This window comes from Poecilia reticulata, chromosome 16 (genome assembly GCF_904066995.2).
Source record: "Poecilia reticulata chromosome 16, P_reticulata-male-v2, whole genome shotgun sequence".
Classification (NCBI taxonomy): domain Eukaryota; kingdom Metazoa; phylum Chordata; class Actinopteri; order Cyprinodontiformes; family Poeciliidae; genus Poecilia; species Poecilia reticulata.
Genome location: NC_088845.1, coordinates 7,456,782 through 7,474,219, shown reverse-complemented (window position 1 = coordinate 7,474,219; position 17,438 = coordinate 7,456,782). Strand labels below are relative to the sequence as shown.

Here is a 17,438-nt window from a genome sequence, read left to right as displayed (position 1 = left end):
GAAACCAATGGCAAGAAACTGGAGAGCCACAAATCTGAATCTGTCGACAGGATAACTATTTGTCAAACCCGCAGAGGAAAGACGTCCTGTTTGAAGTTTGTGAAAAGGCGTGAGCCAGAGGAACAGCAAACAAGAGGAAAGTAGAGGAAATTTTTAATTATTGGCTTCCTTACAAAATGCTAAGTTTGGTAAAGTTGGCCTCTACATTAGTATAAACACATATTTCCACACTAAAGCTCAGTATCATGTGGTAAAGATGCCTTCTTTCAGTTGGGAAAGGTCAAATTTGAAGGAAAATTAGAGCAAAAGAGGAGGCAATGCAGGCTCACCTTCCAATGGACGGTTTGGGCAGAGCTATGTTTGAGTTAAAAAGAGGCCAGTCAAAATCCAGACCTACATGTAATTGACAATGACTGTGTCAAGATTTGTAAATTGCTGTTTACAGATGCTCAAGGTATCTGGCGAATAAGAACGGATGTAAATTTAAGCTTCGAGACGGACAGAGCTGGCAGAGAAATGGAGGAAAAGACCTGCAGCTCAAGAGAGTCCAGAAATAAATCATGTTCCTTCACTAGGATGCTCTTCTATCACATTAAAATCCCAATAAAACTCCTAGAATTGTGTTGCTGTAGCAAAATGTAGGAACCTCCACAGGGTAAGCTTGTGTAAGCTCATTGCTGTTGTGTATATATATCTGAGATAGCTTCGGTTTTACATAACAGAGCATTTAGGGTTGATTTATAGCATTTAAACTGGTAAGTGGGAGCAAAAGACATTGGCTTGAAAGGGAAAAAACAAAAAACAAAAGCAATCTGATAATTTAATCTGAAACTTGTGTGTGTGTCAGTCTTGCGAATTTGTGTCTGAGACAGACTGAATGTGCTTTGTGTGTTAAATCCTCGGAGCTAGTGTGCGCTCTCCTCTGAGCCGTCTTCACATATGGACCGTAAACAGGGTGATTACCAGACCGGGCTGGGCTCCGCCTGAACGCCACCCAGGGACTCTTTACATCATCATGCCCAGCTAAACACACACACACACACCCACGCACACACACACATGCACCGAAAGCAGCTTCTTGCGCATACGCACGGCACAAACCCGGGTCTCCAGGTGACCATCCGGTGGACTGGGAGGAGAGCTGGCTGCTCGCTAAAAACCTCAAAGAGCGCAGATACAGTCTGAATATTTCACCAACAAATCCAGGAAAACACACACAAGCCCTGCTGAACAGTAGCTAACACACAAACACAACACACACACACGCACACCCCCCCACACACACACTTCGAGATATGCAGCCTTTTCTTTCCATTCACTGCCTCCATGATATACCGACTGCATTGCCTTTTAATACAATATCAGTGCAAGCGCGCTCTATTGAACCTCTCGGCACGCAGCGTGACACCTAACATGTGAATGTGTAATTCTCCAGCCCAGTGCAGTGATACGAAATGAACTAAAAAGACAAAATAAAAATAAAAAAGAGAGCAAAAAAAAAACCCAATCCGGATCGTTCTGGGATTGGTCCAGTGTTTATCTAACAATAACCATATGTTCAATAACACCTCTGGTTTTTTGGCTGCCGCTGCACGCACGTCTCTTGGTGTGTGTGTGTGTGTGTGTTTTGTAGGCGGCAAAAAAAGGGAAAAAAAATATTCAGACGACAATGGCCATTGATTTGGATTTTCTATGCCAATTCTCTTTCCCAGTGGATCAAACTCAGGGCATTTGATAAGTGAAAGATAAGAGACGGAGGTGATGGAGATAGGGGTGTTTGTTTTGTTGTGTGGTATGGTAGCGGAAGGAGGGGAGGTGGGTGAGGTTGAGATATTTTTCTGCTTTCTTTTGCTCTTTTTTTGGGGGGTGGGGGGAATTTTGAATAAGCGGATTGGGCTTCAGCACCTGTGATAAAGGGCATTCTTTAGCCAGAGAGCTCTGATTCATGTCTTTGAGTAACTCCTTGAGGGCGTTTCTTACTGTAGAGTGGCTCCATTGCTCGGGCGGCAGGTCCTCCAGCTTAGGACAACTGTTAGGAAACAAAAAAACACACAGGAGACGGAGGGGAGAGGAGGGATGGAGAAGGACAAGGGGTAGAGAGAGAGGATCATGAAAAAAAGCACACAAAAAAACCACTGAAAAATATGAATTTATCTGCAGATTTACCCCTTTAGGAGCTCAAGTCAGTTTAAAAAAGCTGAATTTACTTGGCTTGCACTTTAAATCACTTAAATTTGCTGAGCGATTGTCTAAAAAATTATTGCGATAAACGATAATATTGTTTCAAGACCTTCTGACACTGATCTCATGGAAATGACTAATAATGCATGCGATTTCCTGCCATAGATATACACTTTATTTTCAATAGAACACATAACGCTGGAATTGATAAATTAAATAAACAAAACAACCAAAAATAAAATGGATTCTCAGTCTCCATTAACAAAAAACCCACATAGAGAAGACACTACACGATTTTTTTGCCCCCATCTTCCCTTATGACAATCTTAGATCGTTGGCCGATCTAAGATTGTCGCTGGTGATTTCGTAACCGATCATCCTGTAGTGTGTGGTGGGTTACGGTAGATTGTCGTGGCCGCTCTGATCTAAATCGGGGTTTTTCCCCGACTGGGAGCTTAACGCAGCCTGTTAAATGTGGCAGGTAGCCAATCAGAAAGCGCAGATTCTCCTCCGTGCTTTCTAAGGGGAAATTATGGAGGGGAATCCCAAACAGCTGACACGGCGCAACCTGAAGTCCAGTGGACATTGAAGATGATATGTGGAAACAACATCAATATTTATTCATCATTTCGTGCAAAGAATATAGAAATGACAAGGGGAGGAGTTGGAGCCAAATTGCTACCGCAGTTGATGAACCCGGTAGGTTTTCAGCTATTCTTCATTAACGTGACATAAATAGGTTATAATGATTTTCATTCAGTCAGGACTTTACGCTGGCACTAGCCACGTTCATCACAGGAAGATTCAAGTAAAACATTGATTAATGCCCGATTTTAAAATTAGTTAACTGGACGTGTAGCCATTATTTTGTGCCCATTGTTGGACATTGCACGGCACGATCGAACCCGATCGAACAATTATACCTAGGATTTCTGTCAACTAATGTGTCTTTCAGGTTTTGAAAAAGGGGCCGACAACTCGTGTAGTGTGTGCTGGACATTACAGTAAGGAAATGAGGAAGGGACGGTCAGTAGAGAGGACCAGAGCCGAGCATTTTTTCATTCAGTGTCATCAACAGAAAGAAAAAAAAAGGCAGAAAGAGACGATAACGACGATAATTAAAATGAGGTTGATAGGTTTAATTTATCGTGCGATTAATTGATTTATCGTTTATCGCGACAGGCCTATCATCAGCAAAAGAGTCTGAAAAACAATGATAAAACCTAAACTATGATTTCATAAAAATGGTAAAACATGTTTTTTAAATCATTGTGACCCATTTAGTTTTTGAACAGACTTTGTAAGAGGAAGCAGTTTGCTTTTTAAGATCAAAGTTTTTACAGATTTTTCCATTTAAAAAAATACAAACGAAACAAAAACTAAATTTTTTTGTTGTATTATGGTTTTTATATTTAAATAATTGCAGTAGGATTAATTTATAGAGAGTGTATTCTTTTCAGCAGCAAAATACGGGACTATTAGGGCTTCAACAGAAATGTGAATACAGTGACAAAACCTCTGAGATATTAAACGTATCAAGTAATTGATTCTGGATTATAAACCAGGTCAAATCTGGATGACATGAAAGAAAAGAAACATAATTTACAATACGCTGTCAAACAATTATTACAAACCTGCTCAATTATTTCCGTCATACAACGGACTGTTTGAAATGCAAGACTTGATCAATTATTATGAACCTGAAAGATGCTGCTAGCTGTTCTGATATCAACTGATATGTAAAAATGTGAGTTTTCATTAATAAAGTAAAGCGACTAAATATGAATGATGCAGGGCTGACATGTCATATTGCTGAATTTGGTTGGAAAGAATTTTAGGCGTTTAATTGTTTCTGCCACAAACAAAAGGTGAAAATCTGAGGATAGTTTATAAATGTCAACATTTTTGTCACAAAAATGGAAAAGAACTCGGCTCATTACCAGAACTGGATGATTGATCAGCTGTTCCAAAATGTTAAAATCCAATATTATTCAGATGAGTAAATACATCTTAAAGCACAGAATAACAACCCTCTTCAGTGTGGACGCTGTTACTGACTGAAGAAGAGTCTGAATTAACTACTTCGGTACTAGTGAAATGCTTAAAAATGAAATCTGGTGTAACAAAGAAATGCAAATGGCTTCATTGAGTCTACGAAAGAGCAGAAAAGAGTGAGACTTAAAACAGGTAACAGGAAGGTTTAACGCATTTTTCTTCTCAGCTTTTAGTTGTAATTTATCATGAAATGTACTGGATTTGGAAACGTTTGCAGCTTTTTCTCAGAATTAGGAATATTCTCTAGGGAATACAGACAAACAGCTGTTCTGGTAACGCAGCCTCACTAAGGCTAAACACAGTTTAAAATGTCAAACCAATAATAATTTAGACTCGGTTTTGAAATAGTAATACACTATGTTAAGCACTATGTTAAAGCATACACACAGTGTGAAATCCCCTCTGCTCCTAATATGAATGAATAATGGTGCTCGGGGCAGGAAGACGAGAAAAACACACATTTAATTCTTATAACTGGATAACGAGAAATCGGAATTGATATCTGTAGTACAAATTCTAGGACTGAAAAATCGTCCACAAAATTCAGATCCGGCCACAAACATTTGATCATTTCCCCAGAAAGCAAATATGTGAAATCTGTTTCAGTTAGTCCAAACCCGTTTGAAGTCCATGTGCTGCTGAACTGAAGACACATCAGAAAGGCAGAGCAGAGAGGAAACCAGAGAGAGCCGAACACACGGGCCTCTGCTCGTTTCTCCTGCTGCAAGCGTCCCTCCAAGACAGACAGATTTCATTTGGCGCATCAAGCAGATGCATCTGGAGATTGCTCTGTCTCGTTCTCTCTCTTTCTCTCTGCCTTCCTCCTCTCTCTTTCATATTCTCCCTCTTTCTCTCTCTCCTGATTGTTCTGATTAGTTAATTACTTTATACAACACATCTGCTGGATTGATGCATGAATTATACATCAGCTGCATGTGGCGACTATTATTCTGTGTTACTCGTACCTTCCTGGCTTGTTGTATTCGCCGAGACAATTTAAGGTCTAACTGGGTAGATTTCTGCAGTCAGAACGCAATATTACTGAAAATATTCAGCACAACAATACGGTTACAGGAGCAACAGTCTGACGTTGAATTTAGTTGGGAGAGTCATCAGCTGCAGACATTCATCTCTACCTGGAAAAACACTCCTGGGTTTTGAAAATGAGAAACATATTTAGATGGAGGGTGTGGGCAGCCGAACTGGGCTCCAGTGGTTTCACCAAGTCTGGATGTGCAAGACATATGTTTGATGCTTTGCTGTACACTAAAATTAGCACACACACAAAAAAAAAAAAAGATCTGATAACTCCACAAAAATAGGAGAGAATGTTTGGAGAAAACTCAGTCCTTTAGTTTGTTGGAAATGTTCTGGAGAATGGAAAAGACAAGGATGCGTGCAGCGGTCGACGCCAACATCTGCTAGTGAGAAAACACACAGCCTTGCACGTGCACGCACTCCATCAAGCCGACAATGGATTTTCCAGAACACCTTAAACTGCTCCAGCAGCTAGAGAGCCTCTGGGGAGATGGAAGCGAACAAGAGGAGGGAAAGAGCGAGCAAAGCGGGAGGAGGGAGCAGGGAAAGACAGCAATCCGCGCATTCAGAGGCTGGCAGGCCGGAAATAAACACAACCTTCTGTATTCTGGCTGGTGGACGTGCTCGCATCAGTCAGTGCATGTGTGAGTGCTCGGCTGGAGAAGGTGGGAGGAGGTGGGGGAGACAGAAGGGGAAGAGGCAGAGCAGGAACAGCTCTCCAGAGAGTTGCAGAACACTAGGTTAGCGTGCAGCTGGCACGAGCCTCCACATCATTGCCAGCTGACTGTTTGCGCGCGCACGCCTTTGTGTCCATGAGCACATGCGAGCCCGTTTGGGTCCAAAAATATAAACGTGTGTGTGCTTGCTGTGTAATAATACAACAAAGGCTCTCACACCTACAGAGGAGAATTTAGCATCCAATGTGATGAGAAGACAGTTAACAGCGTTCAAGCTAAGGCTTGAGCTGGTTGGTTTTTCTTCCCTGCAGCATCGCTTAGGATTCGGGTTTTATGTTCTGGTGCTAACCGACCACTCAAGTTAGCAGTGGAATACAACCTCAGACATGTAAAACTTTATTTTGTTCAACCAATATTTGAAAAAGTTTGTAGAATAACCAAAGGGTGCAAAAAACTTCAGTAATTGTCTTCTGGATGTTTGCATCTGTGCTTTACATTACTGTTTATGAAATTTGCAACATCTTCCTGTGACCGTATTTTAGGGTGCATTCACACCAGCTCTGTTAATCCACTTTAATCAAAGTTTAGTTCATTTGGCAAGAAAGTCCAGTTGGTTTGGGGAAGTGTGAACACGTAACAGAACTCTGATGCAGACCAAAGAGGTGATCTATAATCCCCCTAATAACCGAGGTCTAGGTTCTATTGAAGTGAACTCTGACGTGGTTAGAATGCATAATGTGAATGCAAATGGATCGGGAATCACTCCAAAAGCAGGAAGTGAACTATAATGCACAGCATTCTGGGTGAATCCAATCTAAACAAATCCAAGAGCCTAACGCTAGTGGAGGAAATGGCTCATGAACTTTTGCCAAAGATAAACATAAATCCCTATACCTGCTAAAATCTGACGCCACTCCATTTTTGTTTATATTTTGTGAAAAAGGAAGTTGTGCTCAGTGTCTTCTTCAGACGTTCTATGTGGTTCCCTTCAGGAGTTCTTGGTGCAGCGCCACCAGAGGCGAGGAGGGGAACAGGTTTTTCAAAAGTTTTGGATCGTTTGACAGAGTGCACCGTGAAAGTAAACCTTAACAACTGAAAATACAAAAAAAATGCTGTAATTTTGGTCCCAAATCGAACCACCAGATAGTCTGTTGGACTATCTGGTGTGAAAACATCCTCAATTTATTCATTTCATTGGTTCTGGCAAACCACAGAATTTCAGTCATGATGTCTAAACTTTGACTGGGCCAATACAACTGGGTCAATGTGCTGTTGATGTCCCAGTTTGGACCGTCTGACCGGCAGATGGCTTCACATTTGACTCCAGAATAATTTGGTACACCAAGGAGTTCATGGTCAACTTAAAGAGCGCAAAGTGGCCAGATATCCATTTTTAGGCTTCACAGTTTTCCAGATGAGTTTTGTTTAGTTTTCTCCAGAAATTGTGCCATGCAATTTCCAATTTCTTTTTTCTTTTTTTCCACTCTCCCCCAACGTTTTCCTTTTTTTAATTTTTACAAAATGACCCAGTAAAACTTGAGGAATTGTTTCTGTGAGGTTGTTGCTGTTATTTTTCTTTCTTGGCACTGTTTAACACATGCTGCATGTAAACTGCCAAAACTCCTGATTACTGATAAACAATGCATTTGATTAGCAGAATCTGGACGTCACTATTATGGAAGCAGCATGAATTAACTTATTCTATGAATATTTTCTTATTTTTTATAAATACTTCCTCATACTTTTATAGGTGTGTGAACATTTAAGCATTTGTGAATGTGAATGGATGATTGACAGGGAGTTAAAAGTGTATTGCCCATCTGGGGTTGAAATTTCAACCTTAAAAGTACAGAACAGATGATTTTATGCATAAAACTTTAAAATCAAATTAATGTTTGTGGTCTGGATTCAAAAGAAATATTTAACATCTTGGGATTTTTGTAGCCATTTCTGGTTCAAAAAAGAAACAAAAAACAAAAGAACGTTTGGATTAATCTGCTGGCATCTCCTTTTATTTGCGGCGCTTGATTCAATACTTGCAGCTTTATCATTATATTACATTTTATCTTCCTTCAGCCATTTACAAAACAAAATGCTAATCAGTTAGCAGCACTTACCAGTTAAATTTAGATCAGCCAGTGGCGCTAAATCCACTCGATTGCTTTTAAATAAACTGTGAACAGAGTCTTGGATTATGCTTTCGCTCTCTGTGTTTCCGACTCTTAACAGATAAAGTGACTAACTATACAACAAGTGTGTGTTTTTGGCACCCAGTAGGTGTGGAGGTTTTCCTCTGATATCTGTGCCTGTTTCCTGGGAGAGGTCAGGCGGCTGTTCCTGTGACTAATAATGCTATTCTGGGTATGAAAGCAGCAGATTGGCACCTGCCAAGGAGAAAATGCTACGTGCTCATTGTGTTAACGCTGCAATCAGGGATTAATGCGACTCTACAGTAAACCCTCACATGATATTAATGTATTCTGCAGGTGTTGGCGAGGATGTGTGAAGATAATAATAATAAGAGGTGCCAGGCTCTTACCTGTGCAGCTGGATCTTAAGCGTGACCACGTGGTAGACGTCCTGCAGCATGTCGGCCACTGTGGCGTCCGGCGCGTCTGTCACGTACGACAGCGGGACGGGGTTCCACTTCCCCACCTGAATCATACCTGAGTGGATCACAGACACGCGACGTGGGTGAACAACAGATGTGGACAAGACAGCAAGCGCATCTAAGCATCTGAGCTAATTTAAAAAACAGTAACACGTGTGAAAAGTGCGAATAGCACCATGTGTAGGCACCCAAGAAGCATCTTGGTGCCATAATCACTCTCCGCTCCTCTTTATTTATTAGTGAAATCACAACAAGCATGTGCGAATTTCTCTTGACGCCGTCTTCAAACCTGCAGCAGCCCACACAGCAGGACGCGAAGAGGAGGAAGGCTCGCGGGAGAGCTGGATAAGGATGTGTGTGTGTGTGTATGTGTGTGTGCGTGTGTGTGTGTGAGATGGACAGGTTATAATAAAAGAGCATGCAAAGAGGCACCTTGAAACAGCCAGCCTAGGTCTGCATGTGCTCCAGTGCAATTAGTGGACCCTTTCCTCCACCTGCCTTCACCACCTACACTCGCTGTTTGTGTGTATAAATATACGCACTGGAAGTGTGTGCAGAGCATGCATGTGAAAACAGGCAGTGCGCCTGACCCACTGGAGACGTTAGCATCTCCTGTCTGGGATCAGTGTCAGGATGAAGCTGCACTGCAAAGACACAAAATCTTCCCAAGTACTTTTGTCTAGTTTCTAGTGCAAATACATTAATACACTTGAAATAGGACAAAACTAACTTACAAGTAACTTAGGAGCTTGTTTTTAGTCATTGATTCCTAAATATTGATGAAAAAGTATTAGTTCCACTGGTGGATTATTTTACTTATGTCTAGTATTTTCATCAATATTAAAATAAACTTGATTAAAAGTCACTTGTAAGTTAGTTTTGTCTTATTACAAGTAGGGCTGCTCCTAACAATTACATTAGTAATTGATTGTTCTATTGATTATTTGACGATTAATAGATTAGTCAGATAAAAATGGCACATTTTGCAAATTTTTTATTTAACCACTTAAGCTTTTTTTTTTTACACGATATTTGAAAAACATTAAAAGCATTTTTTCAATAAGAGAACAAATATCTTATTACCTAAAATGCAGTAAAATAGCATTAATTTGATTATTTGCAGAAAAGGATGCATCTGCAGCAAAAAACTATATTTCTAATATCAACATGTGAACAGCTCAGCCCTTTCTGCTTGACTTTACATTAATACAGATAATCTGTTTATATTTCGGATTAATAAATGGACAGCAAAAGGTGCTTAATAGATTTTTACAGAATTTGAAGCAGGTGAAACTAAAACTGACACTTCAGTTCTGGTAGAACACATTTACAGACAAAGACGATTTTTAATTTTAAATGCAAAATATGTGTATTTGTCCAGTTTTGTTTTAATTGCTGCCCTCAATAGGTTGTTCTTTCAACAAATGGCCATTTTTAATGATTAATAAACTACTAAATTAGTTGACGATTATTTCATTAATCGATTAATCACGATTAACCGTTTGCACTAGAAGCCAGATTTTGTGAGATTTTGCATTTTTTTTCCAGTGTACTGTAGCTTCAGACCTGCTATAGCAATGTTATCATGGTTACACGGTGTGTGAGCGTACAGCAGGAGCGTGTCAGGGTGACGGAGCGACCTCGGCGGCTACCTTTGGCCTGAGCTGCGGAGCTGTGGGAGTAGCCCAGCGACAGCAGGGCCATCTCGATGAGCTGGTTGAAGAGCATGTCCTTGCGCACCAGGACGAACTCGGCGTGTTCCTCCTTGCTGTCGAAGTCCATGGGGTTCTCGTAGTGCTCCACCACGCAGAACACGGGCAGCATGTTGCCTGACGACACACAAGCACAGGCGGGAAAGTGAGTGGGTTCCACGCTTCTCCACATGCAAACGCTGACCTTCAGCGTTCCGTCGGCAGGCTGAGATTCAGTGCCGATGATTAAGTTACAGTAAGTGTCGAGGGACTCGGCGGGAATGACTCGGCTGCCGCAGAACAGAAATGAACGTAAAGATGAAGGCATCGCTCATGTTTGAGGGAACAGCTTCTAATCAGAGGCACACACTTTTACCCTTTATTTCCTCCTGGTGGCATAGACATTGTTAACCTTTACAAGTACATGAGATGTAAATGTAAATCTGCAACTGTATCAAGTAGCTGCTCATAGCTGTGTTTGGAAGTCATCATCATCTGTACATCTGCAGCCTCTCCTGTTTTTTTAAGGTCTCCCATCTGGGGTGGGGTGTTGTTTTTGTGCGTTTTTGTGGTTTTCACAAACAGTTGCTCTCAAAAGTGTACACACCCCTATAAAATAGCAGGGATTGTGTTTTAAAAAGGTCTGACCAAGACAAATCTCTCAGTTTTTCCACACATTAAGGTGTATGCTACATAATTTAACCAAAAATACTTATTTTAGTTAGAAAGAATGAAAAAAAAACATCCTTAAACTAATACTGAATCTGATTATGCTTTAGTTAAAGCTATATATTACTCATATGTTGCAAAGGTATCAGTCAGGAGAAGGTTACAGAGAAATTCCACAGCTTTATAGGGACACTATGGCGCAGAGAAGGCTGATATCAACAATTATGGAACAAGACAGAAGTGACAAAAGGGAAATGTTTCTTCAAAATAAAGAAAAAAATGACAAAAACTCCAAACATTTCAGTTCATAACAACAATGACTGCACCTTAAGAAAATTTAAGATTAGTTTTTCAACTGAAATTCTCAGAAAAATGTAAACTTTTATAAAATGTGTTCTCATGCTCCATTCTCTTTGATGGCTTTCTTCTTCTATTCCATATCAAACCAAAAATAAATCTGAAAATAACTTTACGACGAGGCATATTATTTAGAGAAGTCATACTGGTTGTCAAAGGAAGCACAAAATGACTTATGGACAGCAATGAATTCATCCACAGAAAGTTTAGAAACGGATGAAACTCAACAGAAAAGAAGGAATTTTGTTGAAGCATTTAGAAACAAAAAACAGTTTTGTCAAGAGATCTACTGGAGAATCAGCAGTTCTAAACCTTTTATTTTATTTTATTTTGGATTAAATGCAACATTCTTTTCAAGAGAGGAAAAACAGAAATCATCTTTTAAACAGAATTAGCTGATTAGCAGTTTAGCTAGGTCAAAAAAATCTGAGCTGTTTCTGAGGGAACATGAATCAAAAGTTAGCTATTATCTGTAACATTGAAATATGTGAAAAATAAATGGTAGAAGCACAAAATGTGAAAAAATTTAATAAGAAATTTTGAAGATATGTTGCAACTTTTGCTCTTGAAATTGGCAGAAACTCTAATATCAGTGTTTCTCTATTTTGTTTATTAATGGCCACAGTTTACATATTTCACCAAAGAACTACAGCAAATTTTAAACAGATGAATTCATATACATTATTGTCCGTAAAAATGAAATCAGAATCAGCAGGTTGGACCTCAAAGTAAACCAGAAACCTGGATTAGCCGTTAAAGCCCAATCGGTGCGTCGCTACATAAAACATCCATTAAAAATCCTCCTTTCCTCTCTCTCCATTTGGGCACAATATCCTCCTTATTCACTGTCAAGGTACTGTGATTACATTTGCCTTTCTACTCTTTTGCTTGCCAACCCAAAATCATCTTCCCATGATGCAGCGCTTCAAATCCCGAGCCACCTCTGCGCCCCGAGGTTCACTCTTCTGTGTCAACAGTGGCTCTGCTGTTTTAAGCAATGAGCAATTCTTGTCCAAAGACTGAATTTTCAAATGTGCAAATATCACCTGATTTGGCGTTTCTGTTAAAATAACATCCCTGTAAATTGAAGAGTTGGAAAAGGGTAAATTTGGCCTTTTAAAATTGAAGAAGAGGAGGAAAAAGCAGAACATGTCGAAGCATTCTCGAAGCAGAGCGTGTTTACGAGCCGCTCCGTTGCTTCACTCGGCTGTCGTGCGGAAACATTTCTGTATGTTTATTGTCACTGCAGACAAAAATGATTCACTTTCTAATATTTTCCAATCCCAGGCATTCCAGAAGATGTGCACAGCTCTGGCAAAACAATCAATAAGCCGACAAAATGCAACGGAATGTGCTGAAAGAGCTGCTTTTCTCCTCCCCTGATTTTAATAGATAAAGATCTAACAATAAAGACTGCTGTGTAGGTTCATTTGGGGGATCAATACTGGCTTTGTTTCCAGGGATCCCAGAGAGGGCTGCGGTAAATATTGTTTCGGGCTCGGACACAATGCCCACTGTGGGCTCTCTGCGAAGCCTCGGAGAATCATCCGCCTCCACCGGCCGCTTCACCCAACCAAAAAAAAAGAAAAAGAGGAAGAACTGATGAGTGGGAAGAGGCGGAGGAGCGGAGAGGAGGCTCGGAGGAGCAAACGCGGTGGGAGGCCACAAGGAGCGGCGATGATGAAGGTGACAAATTAAACTCTCTCCAAGCCGGAGCGCAAACACGTACATAAAAAGCAGCGAATGAGAGCAAACGGCCCATACGAGGACGCACGCACGGCCGCTTTCCAAGACTTCCTGCTTCCCCGTTGGCCAGGGAAAAACTGAAGCAGCCAAACAAACAAACAGTTTGGGAGCCAAGAGCAATCACGGCCGAGACACTGCAAGTTTTTTGAATAAAAAAAGAAAAAACGATGGAAATTACCACTCTGCTCTGCAAAAGTATCCCTAAAATTCTGCCATAAACATATTGCAGTCAGGGTTTTGCAACAAGCGAAGAAATACCAATGGAGATGGATGATTATGCATGTTTTCTCTTTTTTGTTTCACAAATAAAAATGTGAAAAGTCCTCCTTAACTCTTTTACCCTCAAATAAAGCGCAATAAACAATTGAAAATAGCAGACAGTCATTTAACCTCAGTAAAAATCTGTTAGAAAACGCAACAAAACACATCATCCCCACTAAGAAACATAGTAGTGGCACCATCATGCTGTGGAGATGCTTTTCTTCAAGATGGTAAGAGATGATGGAAAGATGGATGGCTCTAAAAACAGAGCAACCAAAAAACATGAGACTTACCCTAAACATACCAGCTCCAACAGAATGACTGGGATTAAATTAATCTATCAGAATATTCCAGTAAAATCCAGACCCAAATCTGAAGATTTGAAATATGACGCTCACAGACACAACTCATCCATCCACGCCGTCCTTGAGCTGTTCTATAAAGATTGAGCCAAAATTTCAGTCTGCAGGGCTGCAAAGCTGGCGGAGAGATGCCCCACAAGCTTTACACGCTTAAGATCCACTGTTTCCATTATTATTATCATTATGATTTTTAAAAATCACAAATTATTTCACTTCCTTGCTACTTTGTGTTGGTGTATTGCATAAGAATATATTCAAATCTTTGTGTGTTAATTTGACAAAATGTGAAAAACATTCTCTCTACTTTTCAATGCTGGATAGCTTTTTCTATTATTTTCTTTTTAAAACATGACACCAGTTATTAAAACATTAAAAACCATATTTTAGAATCTCAATTTTCAAACTGAAACTTCTCAGTAAATAAATTTGAGAGTCACAGTTGTAGAGCTGCGCAGGAATATTTCTCACACGGCTCCTCTATTAGCTTTTGTTTGAGCAAATAGTTGCTGTGTGATAAATGAATGAGTGAGTGTGGAGACTAAACAGAAGAGGGTTTTGTTTTCTTTTTTCTACAATAAAGTTTAGGACGAGCGAGTGGGAGAGCATGTCCACTCAAGTGAGTATTTAATGGTTGAGTTAATCAGTGTTTAAATTACTTTGCTTCATTAATATGAATTTTAATTTTAATAATTCCTAAAAAAAAATCTAATTTTGACTGTATCTCTCTCTAAGTCTAGGCATTTATCGTGATAAATCTCTTATCAAGGTAAGACTTTGATTTATTGTTGTCGCAATAAATTTCAATTAATGATGTTTAAAACTCCCTAAAACTTTTATTTTTAGTGTTTTTCACCACTTGTTTCTTCAAAAAAGCTGTAAAAATGTCAGTTTGATTGCACTGCTTTCCAGCAGTGGGCATTTATCGTATCGTTTATCATTTATCATGATAACTTTCGTATCCCGATAAGATTTTTATTTATCATTGTCATGATAAATTCAAATTAATGATGTTTAAAAATCCCTAAAACAGTCCCTATTGTCAGGATTGTAAATTTTACTATTTTAAACACTGTTTGTTCAATAAAGGTGTGTCAATAGATATCAACAAATGTGAAAATAGGAATAAATGCAGTTAGCGTTTGTGCTACAAATCACATTTCTTTATGTGATTGTTGTCCAAAAGAAGCCTATTGCATATGGTTTGTTTTTCAAGAGAAATATCTGTGCTTGTTGGAGCATATTTACAAAAAGAAAAACGTAATAAATTGTTCTTATTATCATTATCAAAATAATACAACAAAGTATTGTGATAAAACTTTGCATTGATATCACCCCTATTTCTTTCATTCACATATTTTTTATAATTTGGTTCTTCTAAAGAAATATTTAACGATGTCCTGGGCAGGACAGTCTCGACAACAAATAAACTGTCCCAGAAATTATTATGATAAATGATAATATTGTCATTTTGAGACCATTTTCAACCAATATAATAATAATGATATAATAATGCAGGCAGATCGTCTCAAATATTACAAAAAAAACTTTCATTTCTAAACATTTTACACTGTATCTGGAAAACATTTAGATATTTAAAATAAATAAACAAAACAACAATAATTAAAATGGATTATGAAGTCTCTGTAACCAAAATTAAGTTTAAAACAAGTATTAATCATTCAGCTTTGACAGGGAAAACAGGCTAAAGTGGCAGGTAATGTACAAATAACTACTTTGTATTGGGTGTCAAATGTTTGCAATATTTTTCAAAATGTCAACTTTTCCACAATATTAACAATTATTATTCATCTCATTTCAATTCATCATGGGATTGATTGTTGCATTGCTTATTGTGACAGGCTCAGTCACAATAAGCTGTTTACTGATTTTAAAAAACATCTGAGGAAAAGTTGAATAAAAAGTTGACCATTTGCATTCTCTCCTACCTCTCTTGTGGCAGGCTTTCAGCAGGTGGCCAGCGGGTTTGTACGGGACCCCGGCGAGCTTGGCCCCGGCGCTGCCCAGCCTGGCCCGGCCCAGGGGGCTGCCGTTCTGCTCCAGCCGGGGCAGCTTGGCCGGCGGGGCCTTGGCTTCGGCCAGGCCGCCTACCACTAGCTCCGAGTTCTCCTTGCCCAGACACGACTCGCTGAGATGGTCCATCATCCTCAGCACCTCAGCTCACTATCACCTGGGGAGGGATAAACAGAAAGGGGGGAAAAAAAAGACATCAGCGGCTAATTTTTTTTGGATCATTTATGAAGATAATCTAATAAAGCTGCTGGAATGTTCATATTTTTTAATGATGTAACATTTACGGCTGTCCCGCCGGATACTCTTGAGGAAAAAAAAGGGTAACGAAGGTAGAATTTGCTGTGCAAACACCCGACATTGTTCTTGGTTGCATGCAGTGAAAACACCCAAGGTTCTGCAGAGCGTTGCAGGAAACTAACTCAATTCGGTGTGTGAGTCACTGCTTCGTGTGGCTTCATGCTGCAGCTTGGAGGGCAAAGGGAGGCGAGAGGCCGCGGCATCGCTCTGGTGCGACAGACATGTCGGCTGCTCAACAGGTGTGAACTTTATTTATAGGTTTTACAATGAAAGTGTTAATTTTAAAAACACAACAGTAACGTTTACGAGCCAGGGATGGCGGGGGGGTGGGGGGGGGGAACAAAAAAAAAGGTGGCTCGAGGAAAGTTCAGAACAGGCAACTGCTGACTCTTAATCAGTCATCAAAATTTTGAATGTGGAGACGCTGCATCACCCACAGGTGCTTCAAGAGCTCGGCTACAACTCAGCAGAATCGTGGTGAAAATTCAATCTGCCGTTTGTTGAGGTGGAAACGTAATGGTGCATTCAGGTTAACGGGAGCTGATGGACGTGAGCTGGAATGCTCAAAGAGTGAAAAGGGCAAAATCATCCACCCCCATGCAAAAAAGATCATGAACTCCCCCATTCATAGCATGCAATGAGGCAAACTAATTTGAGGAGGAAGGGGAGGAGGGCAGAGAGGAATCCAAACCCGGATGCCGTCCAGATCCAGGTCAGGATTTTTAAATGACCTTAAAACACAAAACAGGAGCAAAAGTTCAAATCACATTCTAAGAGTGGACTTATGCAGAAATGGAGTGAAGTGCAATGAAAACCCGCATGCAGAGTTGCAAAGAAAAAAAACAACAAAAAACAAAATAGTGCAATAATTCAATCCTGACTTATGCATCTCAGGTTTTCAAGGAGTTGGTTGAAACTAAACACTGCCTCTTTTACACATGGCAAGTGACTAATAAGCTTTATAACAGGTTAAAACATTTTAAAATCCACCGTGTGATTCACTTTTCTGGTCTACAGGCAGCAGCAGCATTTTTGGAGAAGCAGCGAATGCCTCATTGACTTTTATTGACACCTGTACAGACAGGAAAATAAAAGGCACACAGCTGCTGAGTTTTTTCTCTCTTTTTTTTTGGCAATGTTTGGACACAAATCTGTTTTATTCTGTTGGTTTTTTAAAAACATAAATAAAGAGATAATTCACCTGTATTAGTCTATCAGTGGCATGCCCTATGCTCGGTCATACTGAGATAACACACCAACCTGAATCTGAGAACTTCAGCACTGGAGAGCATAAAACACCGCCTGGAAAACGCGTCTCCTTCAAGTTTAGCCAGGGTAGAAAAATATTTCTTTTTTTAAAACAAGAAAAAAAAATAATAATAAAAACAACAACAACTACTCCCGGGTCCTCTCTCCTCAGTCGGACTCGCTCTCCGTGTGCATGACAGCGGGGAGGTTGTGC

General features: G+C 39.9%; 1 protein-coding gene across 6 annotated transcripts in view; it reads right to left on the bottom strand.

Annotated features, from left to right (window-relative positions):
- The window catches only part of satb1b (SATB homeobox 1b), an 84,556-nt gene that overhangs the window by 50,888 nt on the left and 16,230 nt on the right, over positions 1–17,438 (bottom strand). For 3 of the 6 annotated variants that reach the window (XM_008431192.3, XM_008431190.3, XM_008431194.3), the window contains 4 exons: positions 15,595–15,836; positions 10,215–10,391; positions 8,491–8,617; positions 1,906–2,029 (listed from right to left, as the gene is read on the bottom strand). In XM_008431192.3, coding sequence (XP_008429414.1) covers positions 1,906–2,029; positions 8,491–8,617; positions 10,215–10,391; positions 15,595–15,811 — 645 coding nt within the window. In that variant the 5' untranslated portion in view covers positions 15,812–15,836. Of the gene's footprint in view, positions 1–1,905; positions 2,030–8,490; positions 8,618–10,214; positions 10,392–15,594; positions 15,837–17,236; positions 17,374–17,438 lie in introns of those variants that run through there. The other 3 variants (XM_008431195.3, XM_081616981.1, XM_008431191.3) reach the window with 2 other exon arrangements.